At 46.4% G+C, this 22,414-nt stretch overlaps 2 protein-coding genes across 2 annotated transcripts in view; one reads left to right on the top strand and one right to left on the bottom strand.

The window, feature by feature from the left end:
* Positions 1 to 247: 247 nt before the first annotated feature.
* On the bottom strand, positions 248 to 6,404 carry LOC105900217 (probable ATP-dependent RNA helicase DDX5). Its single transcript, XM_031563528.2, has 13 exons — positions 6,215 to 6,404; positions 5,277 to 5,445; positions 5,067 to 5,163; positions 4,816 to 4,949; positions 4,617 to 4,682; positions 4,367 to 4,508; positions 4,092 to 4,252; positions 3,830 to 4,002; positions 3,581 to 3,691; positions 3,406 to 3,467; positions 3,258 to 3,317; positions 1,223 to 1,444; positions 248 to 1,083 (listed from the first exon to the last, which is right to left on the bottom strand). Exons 1-13 carry the CDS (start codon positions 6,253 to 6,255, stop codon positions 659 to 661), a joined length of 1,863 nt encoding a protein of 620 aa, XP_031419388.2. The 5' UTR covers positions 6,256 to 6,404; the 3' UTR covers positions 248 to 658.
* Positions 6,405 to 7,638: 1,234 nt separating this feature from the next.
* LOC122129434 (centrosomal protein of 95 kDa-like) overlaps positions 7,639 to 22,414 on the top strand; it is a 23,719-nt gene continuing 8,943 nt past the window's right edge. Inside the window, exons 1-12 of the mRNA XM_042704353.1 lie at positions 7,639 to 7,864; positions 9,166 to 9,294; positions 9,640 to 9,747; positions 10,069 to 10,185; positions 11,816 to 11,915; positions 15,281 to 15,396; positions 16,327 to 16,622; positions 18,569 to 18,644; positions 19,428 to 19,492; positions 21,007 to 21,254; positions 21,650 to 21,758; positions 22,204 to 22,309. Coding sequence (XP_042560287.1) covers positions 7,846 to 7,864; positions 9,166 to 9,294; positions 9,640 to 9,747; positions 10,069 to 10,185; positions 11,816 to 11,915; positions 15,281 to 15,396; positions 16,327 to 16,622; positions 18,569 to 18,644; positions 19,428 to 19,492; positions 21,007 to 21,254; positions 21,650 to 21,758; positions 22,204 to 22,309 — 1,489 coding nt within the window. The 5' untranslated portion in view covers positions 7,639 to 7,845. The remainder of the gene's footprint in view (positions 7,865 to 9,165; positions 9,295 to 9,639; positions 9,748 to 10,068; positions 10,186 to 11,815; positions 11,916 to 15,280; positions 15,397 to 16,326; positions 16,623 to 18,568; positions 18,645 to 19,427; positions 19,493 to 21,006; positions 21,255 to 21,649; positions 21,759 to 22,203; positions 22,310 to 22,414) is intronic.

The raw sequence follows: 22,414 nt of genomic DNA, 5'->3' as shown, positions 1-22,414 counted from the left end.
GATGTCATCTCATATCTACATCTGAAAATAATTTTTATATCTAAATCTGGAGACCATGTTACTTCTGAAACGATAGCCTTACACCACCTTCTGGACAGATGTGATCATTACACCAAGTTGTGCTCAAACGCATAGTGTTACCTAAAATAGCCTGTATCCTTAAATTTCATTCTAGAATGAGAAATAACTTTAACCCTCCAACCCGCTTCCTATATTTTTCCTTCAAAAAACACACTGACAAGAGAACTTCCATTTTCCTTTTATTTTTATTTGAAGGTCCAAGCATGGCCTTCGGGTCAAGATTTAAACATACCACTTTAAACATACACTAAATCATGAAAATGTGCATTATCTAGTAAAAATAAATTATTGAGGAATGTAACAAATAAAAATGGTAAAGAGCGTGCAGCTGGTTAGCTGCACTCGAGATCACTTGGACTTTAGATACTTTTAGACTGCTGAAAAAAAAAAAGCTTCAACCCTGCTGGAGGCAAAATAAAACAAATAGTACAAAGTATATAGTCATAAGATTTCCTTCTTCCTTCCTTTAAACACAAAATGACTGGTTTGTGCGCACAAGTGTGTGTGAGAGTGAGTGTGTGTGTGTGTGTGTGTGTGAGAGAGTGAGTGAGTGTGAGTGTGAGAGTGAGTGAGTGTTTTACTGAGGGAACGCGGGAGGCATGGGGTAGGGTACCATGGGCTGTGGGGGCTGCTGGGGGGGCGCCTGTGGGGTGAAGGGGAATGGCGGGTGACTCATGCCGTTCTGGCCAGCCGCCTGGTTCCCGCCAAATGGCTGGGCCGGGAAGTTCTGGTTCTGGAAGGCGGCCACCGGGTTGCCGGCGCCGCCGCCATAGCTGTTAGCCTGTCCATTGTTGTAACCGTTGCTGTAGTTACCGGTGTTGGTGCTGCCCTTGTCATATGTGTTGCCCCCGCCATAGCCACCATTCTGCGTCTTTGGTCCACTACCGTAGCCCCTATCGCTATCCCTATCCCTATCCCTGAAGTTACCAAAATCCCTTCTCCCCCCAGAATACCTATCGCGGCGGTCGTCCTTATAGCCACCTCTGCCGCCTCTGGAACGACCTGCGGGAGACAAACGAAACAAAAACACAACTTAGAACTGAGGCTGAAAACAAACGCTGAGAAACATCACACCGATCCTAGTTCCTTGAGCCACAATGAGGACTTGATGTACGAGTTAACTTGTGTAACCCGCAATTACCTCCTCTGTCTTCCGCCATCTGCAGGAGCTTGGGGTTGATGGCCTGGTTGGCCTCGCGGAGGACAGAGATGAGGTCGTTGGCCTGCCTCATATTGTTAGGCGTAAAGAACGTGTAGGCCGTGCCCGTCTTTTGACTGCGGGCCGTCCTGCCGATGCGGTGGATGTAGTCCTCGGATGAGTTAGGGTAGTCATAATTGATGACAAATTTCACATCCTCCACATCTGGAAAGTGTTGCAGTGTGGCAAAAAATGCAGGGGAATGCACAAGATTTTGCACACCACAACAGTCAGACCAAAAACACAAGTTAGCAAAGACCACGAAACACTCAAGACGGTGGATAAGGCTGGACACTAAAAAAAGCAGACCTGAAAAAGAAAGGCTTGGGGTGGGGGGGGTGGGAGGGTGTTATTGACACTGAGAAAGAGTACAATTAAAACAGGCATTTAAAAAAGTTACTACTTCATGGGAATACTACTGTGGGAAGAGAAGAAACGATGCACACTCCATTTTGCTAACGGGAAAATAGAAAAGAAAAAAAAAAACCCGACACTACACTTACACTGCCTTTTTTTAAATTCAAAAGGAGAAATAAAATAATCAAATACAGGGTTACAAATAAACTGGGTTCGAATCCTTACCATTTTTAAGGAGTATGCATTCACTAGTCCTTTCCCAATGCAGCCAACTTTCCCCACAAATTGTCAAGTGACATCCAGGTGCTTCTACGCAGTAGGGCCACTATGCGCACTGGTGCCTCCTCATGTGCCGTTAAGAGGACGCTTCAGTAGGGATTTGGGATCTGAAGGCCCTGTGCTTTGCACTCTTCAGCACACTCATCAGAAGCATGCTAATAAAGGCCACACTGCACGTCTTGCCCAGACCCATCAGACCAAAACTAACGTGAGGGCGGCCCCCCAAAACAGTCGATTCAGGCAAAAAAAAAAGAACAAAGCCAGAAAAAAGCATTTTGAGGAAAAAAAATAAAAATCACGCGGAAAACAACTAGCCACCCCCTTCGCCTTTAGGCAGTTTATATGCCCCCGTCATCAGTCTCGTCTAGGCAAGATTTTCCCAGAAGCCAAAGTGTTCACTTGAGAAAATGTCTCTCGCTGGCAGGTCTCGACATGACTTTTTTTTACAAAAAAAACACACAGGTGAGGGAGGAACTTCGGCTTGGAATTTGTTTTCTGTCACTGATCGAGCTTTGTTTTCTCATTTTACAAACACTCGCTCCTTTGTCTAGAGGTTTCCGGAGCCCCTTAACACATGTGCCAGTTTGTCACCAATTGCGATATGAGATGAAATTAATACCAAAGTTGTAAACTGCTCTCTCCATTTTCCAAGAACACCAGCACTTTGTCATAAAAAAAATGAAAAAATTAAAGAAAATAAGGACGTAAAGCCTTATATGTTTGCAAACACCCATGCTTTTGACACAGCTCCGCGCGTATGTCATCAATCACTTCCAAATCTATAACACCACCACTTGCCATACAGTGCTTGACAAAATGCATGCAAGGCAACTAAAAATGGTAACAGCAATAAAGCTTAGTTGTGTTTGCTTTGGTTTAAAAAAAAAAAGAAGTTTGAATTGGAACAAGGGCTGGATGAACTGCATTTAAACGTAACCAAAAAATATATAAAGGAGATCCATGGAAAGAGAACAGGTTAAGTAGTTATCAGAACAAGGCTTTAGCCACACTGCCTTTGGAAGATTACTGGCACACAGGAGCTTGAGCTCGGGACTTTTTCACCTCTCTAAGCGACTGGGTGGCAGCCAGTCGCTTCACTTCCAATAGTCCTCCTTCCCCCTCTGCAGACCTGGGACTTGTCATGCCTAGGCCCTGCCACAAAGACTGCACCTTTAGGTGAGAAAAACTCAGAAAATGCATAGAGAAGTTAAAGAAAGCAATGACACTTTCTTTAAAGTGAAAACATTTTTTTTTTGTCTGACGTTGGGGATTTCTCGTCTTTTGTGAAGAGGACGACACAAAGTGTGGAGAAGACAAACAGTTCAGCTACAGACATACTGACCTAGACCGCGGGAGGCGACGTCTGTGGCGATAAGGATGCATGCCTTGCCATATTTGAATTCTGAGGGTAAAAGTAAGTACTTCAGTTCAGAAGTCATTCACAGAGGACATGACATAACAGCGCACGTGTCAGAGGGTGAGAGGCTTACCATTAAGCACCCAGTCTCTCTCCTGTTGGCTCTTGTCTCCATGAATGCCCATTGCTGGCCAACTGCAAACAAGACATCCAAAAAAAACATTAGATTCCGGAACATTCCACATCAAGCAAATTGCAACAGCATTCTGTAGGCCGAGCTGTGTGAAGCACTGGTAGCGTTTTCGTACCCATCTCGCCTCATTCTCCTCGTCAGCTCATCACAACGCCTCTTGGTCTCGACAAAGATGATGGTCTTGTTCTCCTTCTCGCTCATAATCTCCTCCAGCAGCCTCAGGAGCCTGGCGAGAAGAAAAACCCCATTGTTATTCTTCTGGGGATCAGCACGAGGACTGAAAGAGCTGCATTTCAGCAGCAAATAAACCACATGCTGTGGAGCCGACGGCGCCCAACACGGTGCAAACAAGAGGCGTGCTCACTTGTCGTCTTTCTCGCCGTCGTTGCAGACGTCGACGATCTGCAGGATGTTGTGATTGGCGCTCAGCTGCAGGGCGCCCACGTTGATCTGCACGTACTCCTTCAGGAAGTCCTCCGCCAGCTGACGCACCTCTTTGGGCCAGGTGGCGCTCCACATCAGAGTCTGTCGGTCCGGCTGAAAATAGAACGCAGTGGGGTCAGGTTTGTTCCTACTACAGAGACGCTCTCGCAGGGTTGTAGAGCATGTGTGAATTCATAGCTTACTCTGATTTGGTCCACGATCTTGCGGATCTGGGGCTCGAAGCCCATGTCCAGCATGCGGTCAGCCTCGTCCAGCACCAGGTACGTGCAGCGCCGCAGGTTGGTCTTCCCGACCTCCAGGAAGTCAATGAGACGACCTGGCGTGGCAATGCAGATCTCCACCCCTAAGAGTGTCCGGGAGAAATGTTAGTGTGTGTGTGCCTTACAAACACTTAGTACACCCAACAGTGCATCTGGCACTGAAGAGATCATGTGGGAAAATCGAAATGCCACCTCACCTCTTTCCAGGTCACGGATCTGCGGTCCTTTGGGGGCGCCGCCATAGATGCACGTGGTCTTCAGACGTGAGGCTCGGCCGTACTCAGCAGCCACCTGCTGGACCTGCTGTGCCAGTTCACGGGTTGGCGCCAGAACCAGACACTGGGAGAAAAAGCAATGGATAAGCAAAACAACTCCACCACAGAGGAGAACGCCATGACAGGGTGAGGACAAAAGTGCAAAGTGAAATAAATATATAGGTTTACTCACAATCGGGCCATCGCCATGTTCAAGGAATGGCTGGTGATTGATGTGAACAATAGCTGGCAGCAAGTACTATAAACAGACAAAAGAAGGAATTAGATAATAATAATACTATTATTATAATAGATATAGGTGCATCAAGTCTTTCCACAGATACAACTACCAGATAGAGGAGAGCCAAGCATTGTTGCCCTCATAGACTTACAGCCAATGTTTTTCCAGATCCTGTCTGGGCGATGCCAACCATGTCTTTGCCGCTGAGGGCCAGAGGCCAGCCCTGAGCCTGGATGGGGGTGGGGTCTGTCCAACTTTGTTTTCCAATCACATCCATGACGTAGTCTGATGGAAGACACAACAATGTAACGTCACTATCTGTCACAATGTGTGTGGACAAAGTGTAATGAACTGATAACAAGAGCATTCTTTCAAAAAAAAAAAAAAAAAAAAAACACTTACTGGGAAAACTGGCTTCATGGAATTTCATGATTGGTTTGGGACATTCCCTGCCCTTCAGGGTGACCTCTTTAGTCCTCCTATACATCTCAACTTCTTGCTATAGTGACAGAAAGTAAATAAATAAGTCACAATGGCCATGATACGGTCAGTCTTCTTGAGACCTGCACTGAAAAACAATAAGACAACATTTTACATGACATGGAAACTGACCACTGATTTCCTTGTAACGTCAGGATGCTCCTTGTAGAAGTTCTTCTCGAACTTTGGGAGCTCGTCCATGTTCCAGTGCTTTTTACGCAGTCTTTCGCCGGGGTTACCGAATTTGCCCTGAGGCGGTCCATTTCGGCTCCCACCGAACCGAGGTGCGCCACCATAACTCCTTTAAAGAACAGAAATGGCCAATATTAGTAGAAATACTGACAAAACACATGGACCTACCACGTGTGGTCCTTTCCACCCGACACCATTCCTTAAAGAAAACCAGCGTATGCATCACGAAACACTGTTAACATGTTTAACATCACAGAAAACTATAAAAACGGGACCGAGGGTGGAAGCTACTAGCATTTTATCCTGCGTCACATTATAGTCTCCTGCCATTTTAATTCTGGCCGGTAGAGGAACAAAGAAGACTGAAGCGGCCGGCATTTTGAAATACCATCCATTTTTGCCACATGGTGACCTTAAAAGCGTAGAATTGGGCAGTGTCTACGACGAAATACAAAAGCAGCCTATTCAATAACGTTGGACGCCGTGTCACCAATTGTAGCACACACGCCGTCTTGTAGGAATATCACACATCACTTCAAATCTACGACGTAGCCAGCACAGCTAGCAAGTGGCTGACCTAGCGACAGCTAGCCTGCAGACAAGCATTTCCTTCTCGACAAATTAGCCACCCAATGCACCAGACGTTAACTAGCAAATAATCACGTGAGGTACCGTACGTTGTTAAACGCAGTTAGTCTAATGCAACACGGAAAATAAACAAATTATCTTGTGTGGACCCTGACAAAGAACGTACATCAATGTTTGAACGTTACTAGATGGGAATACCTTTAGCTTGCTAACGTTAGCCGTCTTCCGTGCTAAACCAAGGAAGGCGCTAAGATGTAGCTACATTACAGTCCATGATCATTTGAACTTACCCCCTTTCCCTACCACGGTCTCTGTCAGAATATCCAGGCATTTTAAATTAAATAAAAAGGGATAAACAAAAGAGCAAACGTATTTCCGAAACCAATACTATGTCAACTTGTCTAACCAGATAGAAAATGGCTACGGAAAATGCCGGTAGAAAAAAATGTGACGAACTGGATATAAAGGTCGCTTCACCGTACCAGAGAGACAGTGTATAAATACGCCCAGTGAATGTCCTACTTCTTTTCCTAATTTGGAAGCGGAAGTTGGAACTATATGATTCATAGACAGAAAACATATTGCTCCATAGCAATAGATAAATATGTGGATGAGTACAGAAATGCTGTTTACTCAGTGATTCTAAGATTCATATTTGAAATGATTTAGGTACCAGGGACAACCTATATAAGGCATGGGCTTGTGCTGTCTTTCCATCTTTATTTATTTCTTTTATTTCTTTTATTGTTTGCTTACTGCTGAATTGTCATGGCACTGATGGATGCCTGTACTGAAGGGATGGATGCCTGCACCTGAAAATAAGGTTCCTCTTTATACCCAGGAGACATATTGTAACCATTAGCTCCCTAAAAAAGTTATTTATAAAGTTATTTATAATTTTAGTTATTTTAAATGTGCATGATTTATGCACATTAGTCTTTTGGCCTCTATAAGTTAAGGGGCCCATCCATCTCAATTAATTGAGAGGTGGCCTCTTACAACTAGCCTGCCATTTGATTATGTAAAACACAGAACATAAAACAGAATGCATTTGTTCCTCCTCTCCTTCTTCTTATTAGGCATATATTTACATAAAATAGAGGTATTCACATTTTGCTTTTAAGACAACTTTTTCTCAAAGTTGCTTTGAGGCCGTTACATTATTCAAAATCTAAAGAGATCATCACTTAGGCAGGAACAAATGTTGTGCAATGATTGAGTTTGCCTGTGGTTGTATTTAGGCCACTATTCTTCTACCTCAAAAGCATTTTTTTTATTTGGTCGCAATTGTATCTTTTTATCTGCATTTTTTGATAGATACTCGATGTGTATTATACTGGTTTTTTTCTTCTAAATGCATTTCAAACCAACTAGCTAGCTTCGGTGACAGCACAGCCGTAGGCTGCACCTCTGCTTTTCAGAGGTCTGTTCTGTGAGGACCTATTTTCTTATGTGTCTCCTTCCAAGACAAAATGGAAGTAGTTTGGCCGTCAGACGTCATCAAAATACTTTATTGAACGCTAGACTTATGCTGTATATTTGCTGTGTTGCGGTCTAGTGTAAGAATAACTGTATTTATGAAAAAATAAAATTAGGCTACCTTTAAGCTGCATCACTTTAGAACTTTACAGAAATTTGGCTTTGAGTACAGTATTTCCGGAAGTAGCGTATCAGTTTGTTGTCCAATCAGCATTCTACCCTGTTTTAAACGTCTCAGCATCCTACAAACGATGTGAGGGAAAGACAGCAGACACAGCCACCCTGTGGTGAAATAGTATCATTGTCTTGCATACCTTAGATGTTGGGAAGTGGTTGAACACAGCAACTTAGACGAGAAGCTGTTAATTAAAGAAGGTTTTTGACAAATTGTCGCCTTGTTTACGAACTAGCCAGTCGAGTGGCTAACTGGCGTAACACATTCATGGGAACCGAGGAGCGAGGTTAGTGGTTGTAATGGAAACCCAGTTGTAGCTTACGTAGCAATGCTTAGCCAGCGGATGGCTAATGTTAGCTATATGTTTAGTAAAACTATGACTGCACCTTACCACTTATGTTAAAGTTTTGTTTTCCTTTTCTCTGTGGCATCATTGGGGACAGTGTGTATCGTTAAGTCAGTTTAACAGTGTTGTCCTTTAAATTAGTCTGCTGATTATGTTGTTAGCGGAATGGCCAAAACCGGCTGGCTATGCTAACATTAGTTAGTTAACGTTACTTCCTCTAGGCAGGCCGGTTAACATCAGCAATGTTTATAGCAAGTTTACTATTGTAATGTCTGTCTAATGTTACTGCATTCAGGACATTACTCAGGTTGATGGTGAAAAAAAATTACACAATCGGCTTATGTGTAAAGTCTCTAACGTGAATGCCAAAGTTCAACTGAATCGCTAGCGAGCTACAGGCTAATATTCATGGTTAGCAAGTTGACTAATTTACCTTGTTCTCAGGCTTTTGCTGGCTTGCCTGATGTTGTAAGTTAACCCCAACTAATGTTACTCAAGCGGCGTCAGTCGCCTTGGCCAGTCAGCTAGCGGACCGACTAATATATCCTTACTCCTATAGTGAACATGTATTTATGTCAAATTGATTACGGTCGCACATTAGTAGTGTAATATATCCATTTATCATGATGTTTTGACGGTCGTCAAATGTAAATTTGTCGTAACAATAACTTTTTTGTCGTAACAAATTTCATAGATCACTAGACAAATGTAGTAGCAAAGCATAATCATAATCAGTTTGTAAACTGACTTTATGTTTACCATTAATGACTAACGGTTGGTGTTTCGGTAACAGCTAGATGTGTAACGTTATTAAGTTAGCTGTTTTACTAACATGGAAGCACAGCTAATTTTCGTAGGCTGAAATGTTTGGTAAACATCTCGTATATTTGCTTGCTAGTTGGCTTTCGAGGGTTAGTTGTTATGGCGCGGGTGATGGCTAGCATTGCTAAATATAGCTAGGTTGCTGGTGAAGTCAGTTAGCTTAAGGTTGGGGTCGTAACCGTAGAAACGGCATCAACAACTTTTTCAGGACACTCCGTCCCGCCATTGGCAGAAAGGTTGGCGCTTCTGTACTGATATATTGCCAAAACTATTTGTGGTTGCCCTATATTTTGGATGTGTACAGTAAGGACATTTTAACTACTGTACTGCCTAAACAAATGACTGTGTTACTGATGTTATTGCATGCCTGTTATAAAGATCATAGACACTTTTAATTAATTCATTATTTTATTAAACAGATTGGATGGAAGTAGCCAATGATCTCCTCTATAAGTGCCACATTAATTTGAGACTACAAAGACTGACGGACTGTGACGCCAATGTTTTCGTCGCGTTGTACGAAGCCATCTTGAGTGACAAAGTTCCAGGTAAATCTCTTGTTCTTTGATGACACTGTGCTTCTCTTTTCAGTGTTGTCTTTTCAAAGCAGCTCTTCAAATAACAAAGCAGTCTTTTGCTGTAGAAAGAGTGTTTAAGTGTTTAATTGCAAGTTAGGCACACCTGCACTTGGCAGAGAGACATGCCATACTCCAGGGCAGTCACAGAATGTGTGGAATGTGACCGTGGAGGTATCAGACCTGCCAAAACAAGGCTCTTCTTGTTTAGAGCCTGAGCAGGTGATCATTACTCTGGGACTTGAACAGAGAGCAAGCTCACAAGACCACTGTCGTAAAACGCCCTCCTCTTCCTTCCTCTTTTCTTTTGGCCTCCAGATTACATAGCTGTCCCACGAAGCCAAGAAGATGACATCCACAACGTGCAGTCGGTGATCGACTCGCTGGCCTTGGACTACCTCCACATCAGTCTGTCTCACATCACCGGTGAGAGCAGCCCCGTCGACCCAGTTCACTACACACTAGCGCACGCTCACACAGCATATCTCTTCCTGCCTGTCAAATTTTTATCACTCGATTCAGAGGGGTTTTCCCCTGGGGGGGGAAGCGTGAAATCAAACACTCCGTCCTTGTGAGAGGGGAACACAGGTCCTTTTGTGCTGCAAAATGTTTGGAGCGAACTGTGACGAATCTGTTGTACTCTTGTCGTGCCAGTTTGGCAGCAGGTAGCCCCCCCCCCCCCCCCGTCCCTTGTGGTTGGACCGGGCTGTGTCTGTCTTCCCTTATTTAGTCTCTTTTTGTCTCTAGGTGAGAACGTTGCTCGGGGTGACCAGGAATCTGTGAGAAACCTGCTTGAAATATTCGACGGTCTGCTCGAGTACCTGACAGAGCAGCTGAGCGACGATGAGGAACTGCAAAACGGAGGTAACCGCTAGTTCTCGTTTCCATATCCAAACCCTCTTAAGATTGAACAGGGAGAGCAACAGTGTGGCTCATTTGACGTGATGATGGTCATGTAACAGTTGTTAACCACTGAGCTATATGAGGATAAGTGACTGCTGTCCTGTAACTGCTTAAGGCCTGTACCGCATTTGCTCATCACACAAAGAGGCTACTCTTAAGCACTCGTCCTTCAGCCATTAGAAGACTGTGACTGCTGAGCGCACGCGTTCAGGATCTCCACCAATCACGGATCAATACCCTATGCAGCACAGAGCGGGATCGGGGATGGGCCGCTGAATAGGGTGGGGGGTTGGCTGCCACGGCAACACAAGCGAGCCCTTCAACTCCATGTCCTGGAGGGTGTCACGCTCTGTTCCAGTGAACATGTGGGGGTCGCCTGTTTTGAGTGTTCTAGTTAGAAGCACACTTTTTGGCCTCTCTATTCTCTATTGTTGTTCACGCTGGTATTGGAGTTTGAGTCTTTTGATAGCGGGGTGCCAGAAAGCGCTTCAGGACACGACTGTTCCTCCTGTCTTGTATTTTAATGTCTTGCTGCTGCTGTCGGTTGTGGTGGCGGCGCTGTGCTGTGCTTGAATAGTAGGAAACAGATTGGGTCTCGTGTCTTCATGCTTGTCAGAGTTGGGTTCTAATTTATTTTGCTTGGCTCTCTCTCTCTCAATTCAATTCAATTCAATTCAATTCAAAAGGCTTTATTGGCATGACTGCATACAATACAATGTTGCCAAAACATGTTTACATAAAATGTACAATCACAATTAACATAAATAAAAAACAAACAATAAGTTATAGATGGTAAAAATGTGGTATATAAACATATGACAGGTTAATTGTTAATTATTAAACATTAAATATTAGTTATCTCTCTCTCTCTCTCTTGTGTCTGTTTTGGAGTGAGCTCATCAGCTCATTGGACACGAGACAATTTAAAGACCGCAGTCTGGGTGCGATTCGGCAATCACTGGCCCATTTAGTGTCCTGATCAGCACTAATCTTTATCCCACCACCCACACCTCTTCATCACTGTTTGAACTGCTGACTAACGGTGGCATTTGCACTACACACAAAGGTCATCACCATGATCACAGAGGGTGATTGGGGCGTACTCTTCCAGGATGATGAGATCACTTTAAAAAGAATAATCAATTGACCACTCAGTTCCCCCTTCAGACTGATTATATCAGCAGGCGTCTTTGTGTTCATTTAATAGTCCGTGTGGTGCTGATGATAACTACTGAATCAATAACAACAACATGATTGGCTTGAAGGTTTTCCAAAGACTTCTATGAAGGACATTTCTCACATGTGTGGTGTCCATTAGTTGTTTGTACAGAGTGTTCAGTTGGAAAGTGTTTGCATTTCTGTCAGCTGTCTGTGTTGGTGTTGGCTCTGGCTCTGTTTGTGTTGCCAGCACTTCAGCCTTGCGTCATTCCCCCTATCAACTGGAAGCCCGTGTGTGGATGATTACATCAGAGCTCTGGCGATAGAAGAGACACTGGTGGTGGTTGGTTTGTGTTTGTGGTTGTTGTTGTTTTTGTTTGTTTGTTTTCAGTGACAGGTTGAGTCATTTTGCCCCTCTGTTCTCTCCTCTAAGCAGACATGCAGCCCAATGGAGAGGCCCACAGTAAGGGTCCCGGGGCTCAGCAGCCAGGAGAGCAAGAGCACGAGAAGATGTCCCAGGCCTCCAGTGCACAGTACGTACGTGTGTGTGTGTGGTGTGTGTGTGTGTGTGTGTGTGTGTGTGTGTGTGTGTGTGTGCAGTGTAATGCACACACTGGCTTTTACTTTCTCCTACACACTCCTAATAATAATAATAATACATTTTATTTCACAGCGCCTTTCATGTCACTCAAGGACGCTTTACAATTTAAAACAGGAGCAAACAAATAACAAACAATTAAGAATTAAAAGTGCAAGTAAAAAACAGCATGGCAACTACAGTGAGAATGCAATCCTGAAAAGGTGGGGTTTTGAGAGAGGATTTGAACTGAGGGAAGGAGTCAATGTTTCGGATGTCAGGTGGGAGTGAGTTCCAGAGTTTGGAGCAGAAGCGGCTGAAAAGCTCTGCTCCCCATGGTGGTAAGCCGGGCAGAGGGACAGTTAGGTGGATGGAAGAAGGAGGATCTGAGGGAAGCGGGTGGAGGTAGCAGTGTGAAGGAGGTCAGACAGGTAGGAGGGGCAAGGTTGTGGATGGCTTTAAAAGTATGAAGAAGAATTTTAAAGTTGATACGGAAGTGAATTGGAAGCCAGTGGAGTTGCTGTAGGATGGGGGTGATGTGGTGGAAAGAGGGGTGAGGGAGATTGATACGGGCAGCTGAGTTCTGGACCAGTTGGAGCTTATGGAGGGATTTCTGGGGGAGACCAAAGAGGAGAGAATTACAGTAGTCGATACGGGAGGTGACAAGGCTATGTACAAGAATAGAGGTGGTGTGGGGGGTGAGGGAGGGACGGAGGCGATTTATGTTACTTTCTTTCTCCTACGTCTCTGTCTCTCTCTGCCCATTGGCTTTCTGTTTCTTGCACCTGCCATTCTCTTGTTCTCTCGCTCTCTCTCTCACAGACACACACACACACACACACACACACACACACTCTCTCATTTCCTCCCTATTAAACATTCTGTCTCGCTCTCTCTCTCACACACACACACACACCACACACACACACACACACACACACACACACACACACACACACACACACTCTCTCATTTCCTCCCTCTTAAACATTCTGTCTCGCTCTCTCTTTTCCCCTCTCAATGACCCCCCCGGCCCCCCACACATCAGATGTTCCAAATGACTTCCTCCTCCCAGCCTCCCTCCTTTCCTGCCATTTGATCCCTGCCGGCTTGTTGAGGAGGTGAAAGTGTCGTGCAGGTTAGGGTGAGGTTTCCTGCCGAGCACTTATGCCGGTGCTGGCCGGCCGGCAGGCCCCAGATTGGGCAGCCCGTAGGGAAGGGGAAACAGGCAGAGGATGTCATGGAACATATGTATGTATGTATGGGCGGGCCATATGGTTTCCCTGGGTTACAGCAAAGTGTCTGTCAGGACATTCTTCAATTGCTACCACAGGAGCATTATCTTGAGTTATTTCCTTGAACCTGCTCTGTTCAGTGACTGCTTCCTCATGTAGATCAGGGAAGGGGAACACATTGTTTCTTTTCTGTTTTGCTGACAGAAATGTTAAAAGAAGAAGTAGGCCTGGCATTTTGTAACAAAGCCACATGTTGGTCTATATGTCGTATACCATTTGCCTGTATGTTTGCCTGCTGGCAAGAGCTCACAAACGGCCGTCACCGTGTGTGTGTGTGTGTGTGTGTGGCTGTCCTTACAGGGGCTGCTCAGTTATGATGACCAATCATAATCACAATTATTTAGGCCAATATTGTGCTCAGAATTATGTAACACGATTTACTCATTTAGTGGTGCGGTGCAGTGAGGTGACATGAGTCACATTGTCAGAACATGAGTCCTGTGATGCTGGAACCTCAATCCATTTATTTATAGACTATTTGTTTACTTTGTTATTGGTAGTGTTATCATCAATACAGTACTTACTTACTAGATTAGGCCTGTAGCACTAAACTATAATATCTTTAGCTTGCTAATCAATGTAACGGTATGTTTCGTCATGAGTAAACCGTGTGGAATGTCAACGGCGGCGCTACTAAATCATGAATGAATGCATATAGGGACACACTGTTCATTGATCATTATTCATCTGACCCCTTGAAACCAAAGTGTCTCCCAAACCGGCTGAATTAGTTTTACCTTTATTGTTGACCAAAACATCTTTTTCCGTCATCTTGGCTGGAGCTGAACGAAACATGGCGCAGCCTGAGAGGGGCGAAAGCACACAGCTGTAAAGGAAAGGGGCGCGCTGAATTATTGCGCAAGACAAAAACGAGAGCCCTCATTGCGAAATGGAATGCGGCACAATCATCTTTATCTTGATTATTTTGTTTTCATAATTGATGGAAGCCAAAATCTTGATTGAAACTAGAATTGTATTAATCCCAGCCCCCATTGTCCTGTTTGTGTCCAGTGACTCCCAAATAAGGGGGGGGGGGTGGACCGCACTTGGCCAAAGGGAGCGTCCCTGTGGACCGCGTCTTGTTTTGAGTGCTTGTTGCGGGTTGGACACTTGTGTTGTTTCCAAAACTGCACACTCAGCAAGCATGCGGAGCCTGCAGCTCCAGTTGTTCCTGTCTGTGGCGATGGCAGATGATGCAGAAATTTGATGACTGTGCTTTTTTTCACCCCCTAAATGTTGCAGTAATAAGAGAAAACAGCAACCCGTAATTGTGGGGAAATCCTTGCATTTGTGTGAAAACGCAAGATCGCAAAAATCCTGGAGGGACTGTCTAATGCACTTTAAGTGTACTTGTAATTATTACTTGGGTTTAAAATATATGCTTTTGTTAGCTAGCTGGTGGTATGTATAAAAGAATATGAAAAAAAAGATATGTTTTTTTTTTTTATATGTTGTTAATCCAATCAGATAGGGAGAATAACAGGACTTTAGAAACCCAATGAGCCCAACTGCAAGGTTTAGAAAATGGCCTTAGTGGTACCTTGAGCTGGTGGGAAACACAAGTGTAGTCACCTTCAGACTACTGGCACACAAGGCATGGAGGAGAAGTTAAACACAGACGCACTCCTCTCCTCTCCTCTTCTCTCTCTCCTTCTCCTCCTTCTTCCTCTCCTGCGGCAGTGACTCATGGTGTCTTCACGTTATCTCCAGGTCCCAGTGTGAAGTGTCTGAAGCCAGGTGGCTGAATGAGTTCATATTGAAGTCATAAATCACGGAAGAGGAAGCCTCATTCACACCTCGTACGCGTCCCAAAGGTGCACAGCCCAAACGGACACATGAAAGGGGGCCACAGTTGAACGAGTGGCCCCTCCACCAGCCCCGTGCAAGGAGCGGGGAGCATGCTTTCAATGCCAGGACCGTGAGGTCATGAGTGGGGAAATGGGATAGGGGGGGGATGTAGGGATCCTTTCATTTGCCGGGGTAATGACTGTGTGTGTGTGTGTGTGTGTGTGTGTGTCCTCTGCAGGTCAGCCGTCCAGTCCAGCAAGCACTCGCTGCACTCGTGGAACGGAGACGAGTCGGAGTCCACCGCCGAGCTCATCCGCCTAGGAGACTCGGCCCGCACGTTCTCCAAGAAGGAAGGTCAGGCCAAACTCCTCTTTATTCACCATTCAAGAGCCAAACTCAAAGGGTCTTTGTGTGTCTAATTAGAGTGGAGACCTCTGTCTCACCTTTTAAGAACTCCGACGGTGTTTGAGAAAGTTCCGGCTTATTGGAAAACAACTCACATGGCAGCGGAATTCCTGACCCGCCACCTTCCTTTTCATTCTCCCCTCCTCGAAGCCTGGTCACATTCCACGGAATGACAAACCCTGTTTTTCCGGTTTACCCTGTAACCCTATTCTCTCTCTCTACCCCTTCTGGAATTATTTTCGGAGAGGATAGATTACTTTGTGGTCACGTTGTAGTTGTGTATCTTTTTTTTTTTTCCTTTCCATGGAAGTTTTTATAAATATAAATATCGTCATTAGGTCACCTTTTTCCTCCGTTTTTTTTTTTAATCCTTCGTTTCCATGTGTTCCCCACACGCTTAAAAAATCCTCCGGGTGGCAGTTCCCACCGAACTCGCTCGCCCTCTCTCGGAAACTTGGGCAGAGCCCTTTTCCATTGCAACGGATCATTTGAGCAGATTTGTTGTCAACATTTAATTTGATCACTTGGCATCTAAAATCAGAGTTTCCCCTGCAGTCTACCCCATTGCCCTGCTGAAGGTGCTGCAGTTTGATCATAGAGGGCTGTTACATCACAAAGATCAGAAACTGAGGTGACCTGATGCGACTCTTAGAGCAAGGAGAGCCTGAATATATTCAAGTACAGAATAAGTGCAGAAAAGTTATTTTAAGTTCAGACAAACACAATAAAGTACACGAAAGGTATACATGTTGTGAGTATCTCTGCTCCCTGAGAGTTGAACCAATGGCCTTTGACCTGGTGGTGATTGAATGACGTGCAGCCTAAACTAGTAGATTAGTAAAACAACTTATCGGGTCTATGTTTGTTTTTGTTGTTCAGCAGTGCTTCCTGCACCCAGTGTCCCCTCTCAGGGTCCAGATGCCACCTCCGGTGCCCAAGCCGCCCCTGCTGCTGCTGCTGCTGCCGCTGCCGCCGTGGCTACCACCAGCGCTGCAGTCCCAGGCTCCGCCACCTTGCTCCGGGAGCCCCTGCGCTCCGCCATCCCCCTCCAGCCACCCTTCCAGACCACCCCTCAGAGGCTCGTCCCGGCCGAAGCGCTGGCCCCAGCTCGGCCAGCGCCGGCCCGCGGCTCGGTCAGCCTGCAGGAGCAGGAGACGGCCACCGGCGGCCTGCAGGTAAGCCGTGCAGAAGTAGAGTGGAGCCTTTGGGGGTTGTTCTGTAGATTCGGAATCCACTGGGAGTGGAGTGAGTGGAGCGTAGTGGAGCGTAGGACACATAGGACTTTTCATGGTCGTATACAAAGATAGGATAGCGAATGCGCGTTGAGTTGAGTGACCAGGAAGTGTGTTTTCGAGTGAAGGCATGATCTCAATACCACCACTGTCTTCACCTGTTGCCTTGGAGATTGGAGGCTCTACACACACTTCGGCCTCTGTTCTTTTTTGGTCTGTTTTTGAATGGGAAGAACTCTTTTCTTTTCTTTTTTCTTTTCTTTTCTCCCCCCTCTCCCGCTCTCTTAGTCACTGGAAAAAAGGGCCGAGTGGAAAAGTGCGCCAGCGCCCAGCAGTACGCGCGGCTCTGTTAGGATATAAATAAATACCTCACGAGATCACGCGGCTGGCGCAACCCCTGTCAGGCCCGTGAGGTACATTCCACCGCAGCAAAGCTGTAGATCTCATCTCGCGTGTGTGTGTGTGTGTGTGTGTGTGTGTGTGTGTGTGTGTGTGTGTGTGTGTGTGTGTGTGTGTGTGTGTGTGTGTGTGTGTGTGTGTGTGTGTGTGTGTGTGTGTGTGTGTGTCTGCGTGTATGCCTAGCACGACAAGTGCGGATTCCTCAGGCACACATGCTAGCGCTTAACTTCACTTTATGTGTATTTTACAAGCAGGCAGAATTAAATGACATGGCGGATTAGTCTAGACTGTCTGAATACAGTTTAAGGAGCCGGCCCATCAGTTGAGCTAGCTTTTGAAAGAAGACTCTGTGCAGAGGTCTGTATAGTTCAGATGTGAAGACTGTGGCTCCTTATCACGGCACAGTTAATGCAGTTATCCAGTTGCTGATGATGCCTTCATTAGTAAGGGAGGGAATGTTCTAGTTTATGCTGCAGGATTTAACAGTGGTGGTGTTACTATTGTGCTTTTGGTTAAAGGCTCTGAAAATGTCACCAAATGCAGTCATGGCAGTAAGATTGTTTCTCTTCCCAAGTGTCCTGTGGCTTCATTTGTTTCAGGTTGACGGTGTTGACCATAGACATATATAGATGTCTATGGTGTTGACTATGGACAGATAATGGATGAGTGTCACTGTTGCGTTCGTCCTGATTGTGATTGATTGTGTCAGCAGCAGCGGACGCAGCTCCATAGTGACACATTGTGACACCTCCCTCTGCTTTGCATAGTGGTTTGACTGGGGACATCATCTAAGCCGGTGACACACAGTCGGGGCGATGTCTGCTAGGGCCGTCTGTAAGCGTCTGCGGGTCCTATTTTCTGGGGTGTGTCCCGCACCGTTGGCAGTGGTCAGATCCCCGTTGGCAGCTTTTCTGGCCAATCGAGCATGTTGAATAGGCAGCGGAGCCCGTCAGTGACAGAGTGAGAGAGAGAGAGAGAGAACTCTTGATTGGCAGTTCAACGAGTTTAGATGATGAAATATTGTCTGATATCCCTCGGTCAAAGAAATATGCTGTTTGTGAACATTTTGCAATGTCCATGTTGAAAAGTACACTATGCAAGAACATGACTGGTAAACAAGACATGATGCAGAACATCTCAAAAACAAGTGTCGTGTCAGGTTAGATTCTTCATGGCGTTCCTGTTTGTTAATGCAAATGCTGTCACGCTCCCTGTGTATCCAAGGAGAGAAGCAACTCGCCTTTGCACTGAGACACCGCTGAAAAACAAATATGGCAGAACATACGTGCTAGTTAGCCGTTGGCTGTAGTGTTTCTCTGCGTGTGTTCAAGTGCAACTTTTTGGCCCAGACACGGGGGACGTGAGGCGCCGCTACAGTCAGCCTTTGTCCCTGCTCGTCCTTTTGATGTCGGTTTGTTGTGTCTCTGGCTTCAGAGCTCGGGTTCTTTTATTGATATTCTTTCTGTCTCTCTCTCTGTGTCTCTCTCTAGAATGGTTTTATGAGGCCCGCTGGGGAGGGCCTACGCTCGAGTCACCTCCTCTCCCCGTCATCGCCCCGCTCTCCCGGTATGTATGAACCCCCTCATCCTCGTAACCTTTAAACCACAGGAGCGCTGGATGCCAGATGCACATCAGCCATTGAGCGCTATTGACTTGTGCCCGTCATGTGTAATCCACTGATGTAATGTACCACGGCCTCGCCTTCCCCATGACCCAGATTATCATCTGTGAGCTCCTGCCTGCCTTCTGGGCTTCAGAGCGTTTTGTTCTCATTCGAGACCTGAAGGGCTACTGCTCCATTTAACTAAATGACTGCTGCTACGCTGTTGGCTGCAGCTCTTATCCTAGAGAATGAGTTCACGAGCTGGGTTTCCATCCAACTCCTCTGCATATTTGATGTGTATTTATGAAAATGTGGTTTAAACAAATGCGAGTCTGTGCATATTTACATTCGCTGTGTTCTGTGAATTAGAGACTAGACACTCTCCTAATCAAGGGAGGAGTTGTGAACAGCTGTCGGTTCAAAACCTTTAATGGAAATGCTTAATTAGATCTAATGCCTAATAAAATGTTTCCATCAACCGTAGTTGCTTTATACTTTGTGGGAATCGGGAATTTTATGGGAATTTCAAGCATTTCCACTCAGGATTTCCTATTGGAATAGTCCAAGTTCACATAAAGCCGTTGGATGGAAACCCAGCTAATAGTAGCTTCCTGTCTGATGGACTAATAATAGTTCCTCAATGAGCCAGTAAACACTAAAGACCAGTATTTGTTTTTTGTTTTGTGTCGGAGTGTATTGTCTGATCCTTCTAACTTGCCTGCCCTTTGTGTTCACTTGATCTGCAGTGACAAGCGAGAGGTCCACGTCCAGCCAGAGGAAAGCCAATGTAGAGAGCAGGCACCAGCCAGAGGTAAGCCTGCGTCTGACCCCGATCAACACCACTGATCCTGATCGTATACACTCACTCTACTCATGCGGTGTGGACACATGCTTTGCTCAGTCAATACAAAAGTGATTTGTATTGGCAAAAGTTATTTTTTGCCTTACACCAAACATAAACATTTAATTACAACGTGAGGCCTCATCCCCTGACCTCAGCAATGTTTTGGTCTACCAGACTGGTTCATCTACAGGAGCACTGACATTTTACATGTGTAGGAAAGTTATGAGACCACGATGGGGGGAAAAAACGATCTCAGCCGTCTCACTCTCTGTGAATCTCTCCCCCCCCCCCCCCTCAGGCCATCGAGCCGAGTGTGTGTGGTGTCCGAGTGTGTGTGGTGTCCGAGTGTGTGTGGTGTCCGAGTGTGTGTGGTGTCCGAGTGTGTGTGGTGTCCGAGTGTGTGTGGTGTCCTTGCCCACCATTGCATAATTATTACAAGCACACTCTGTAATGCAGCTCTATAAATATCTGCGGAGAGTAAGCGAGAACTCCCAAACATATCCTTGTTTTGTTTTCCAGTCGGGCTTTGCCAGGGAAATGTGCATATTGTCAGCTGTAGGCATGGCGAGGCCAGCAGCAAGCAGCAGCAGCAGCATTGGAACACTTTTTCCAGGCACCGGGATTCGGCCCCTAATATGTTTGACATCCCGGCTCATTATGCCCTGTGCCAGTTCAAGGGAACTCGTAGTAACGTCTGAGAATGGCAAGTTATTAATGAAATGAAAGGAAAATCACACGGCTGTGAGGTGTTACGCAACTCTTGAGTCCTTTTTAGTCAGCTGTCACTCAGAGGTCTGTCGAGTCGATTAACCCTTTTCACTTCCTGTGTTCAGCGTGTCGTTCGTGTTTAGCAAAGTGTTTTTTTATATGAGCCTTCTCAGCTCCTTAACGGGCACTAGTAGTAGAACGTGTGACACAATGTACCTTTAGGCGGCCCGGGTTAAAAATACACAGCCGTGTCTTCAGCCCGTTGGCACCAGGGTTCAAATTGCATGTTGCATGCCATGGCTGCCAAAAGCACTAACTCCCCCAGAGCTGATAGATCCAGTTCTGCACTCATGACGAAGAGCTTCGCCCTCCAGAGCGGTTCTCTGAATGGGATCCTGTGAAAATCTAAACTAAGGTTCTACATGGAACCTTTTTTTTATCATGCAAAGAACCATTGCCAAGAGCTGGGGTACACAGTCCAGCTCGCTCCTGAGGAGAGTCCTGTACGGAGAATCTCCTCTCTATCCCTGCTCCGAGCACACCTGTTTGAAATCGGTCTGATTAAAACGCTCTGGGTTAGCTGAACACACCCCTGATGAGTTCAGTCAGGAATGATGAGAAAGCTGCAGAGCCGGAGTTGGGGGGGCTCAGGAGCAGGATTGAGAACCGCGGGCCTAGAGGGTTCTGGCCAAGTCAGCTGGCTGGGTAATGAGGGTGTTGCATGGGTTACACTGTTCTCTGTCTCTCTGACCCCGTGACCTCTCTGTCTGTAGCGGACGTTGCCGGCGCCCAGGCGAGTTCTCTTCCGCACGCAGCCCGACGTGCTGCTCCTCTCCCTTCGCGAGGAGCTGGAGGGAGGCCCCCTCCACAACGGACACCCCGAGGAGGTGCGGACAAACGGGGAGACGCAGGAGGAGGAGGAGGAGGAGGAGGAGGAGATCCTGCAGCTGAGCTCCAGCTCGTCCTCCAGCTGGAGGAGGGAACACGGCAGGGGGGCCAGAGACAGAGGCCTGGCCAGGAGGTGAGGAGAGGAGAGGAGAGGAGAGGAGAGGAGAGGAGAGGAGAGGAGAGAGGAGGAGGGAGAGGAGAGGAGAGAGAGAGGAGGGAGGAGGTGGTGGAGAGAGGCTGAATATGTATGCGGGATGATGGATTGTCTTATCTTAGTGTGGCGTCGTCACTTTAGATTTTTGGCAACGGTTGAGATTTAAGAACTGTAGGGAATGCTTGTGAGGCCATTTTGTGAAAGAGGACAAAGTGTTCTTGAATGGGAGTGTTGAGTGTGAAGTGCCTATGTGTGTGTGCCCATTATTGATCTTGCTTTCCTTTTTTCTTCTCTTCTCTCTCTCTCTCTCTTTCTTTCTTTCTTTCTTTCTTTCTTTCTTCTTTCTCTCTCTCTCTCTCTCTCTTCTCTCTCAGTGAGCCCCAGGAGCCCCTGTCCCGCCGCAGTCAGAAGAACAGGAAGGCAGAGCAGGAGCTACACGACATGTCTGAGAAACTCTCCCACCGTCTGGAGGAGCTGGACCTGGTACGTCCTCTCTGCACCCACTCACTAACTCACCCACCCACCCACACACTCACTCACCCACCCACCCACACTCACTCACCCACCCACACACTCACCCACCCACACACTCACCCACCCACTCACTCACTCACCCACCCACTCACTCACCCACCCACACACTCACCCACCCACTCAGGACATGGGTTTAGGGCTGGTTGGTTGATATAGACTAGCAGCAATCCCTTTGTATGTTTGGGTTTAATTTACAGTTTCCTGCTACAGGCTAGCAATTGAGAAGTCACACACTGACAACTGTGTGAGTGTCTGAGGGAATGCTCCAGAAACATGCTCCATCTTACACTCCCATTTGCACTTTTTGTGTGTGTGTGTGTGGTGTGTGTGTGTGTGTGTGTGGGTGTGTGTGTGTGTGTGTGTGTGTGTGTGTGTGTGTGTGTGTGTTGATCAGATGCTGAAGCGAGCTCTTGGTGAGAGCGGTGAAGCGTGTGAGGAGGACCAGCAGTCCCACCACAGTGACAGTGTCATGGAGTGCCGGAGGCTTGGCAGACCCACAGGTGACTCAACACCCCACCCCACCTCACTGGCCACAGCGTCACATACTTCTCATACCTATGGAGCTAATCCCGTCCACCTGCGGAGATGGGCTTTACATACCATCG

The sequence above is a fragment of the Clupea harengus genome, unplaced genomic scaffold (assembly GCF_900700415.2).
Source record: "Clupea harengus unplaced genomic scaffold, Ch_v2.0.2, whole genome shotgun sequence".
Classification (NCBI taxonomy): Eukaryota; Metazoa; Chordata; class Actinopteri; order Clupeiformes; family Clupeidae; genus Clupea; species Clupea harengus.
Note: the sequence above shows the minus strand (reverse complement) of the source record. Positions and strands in the feature narration are given on the sequence as shown.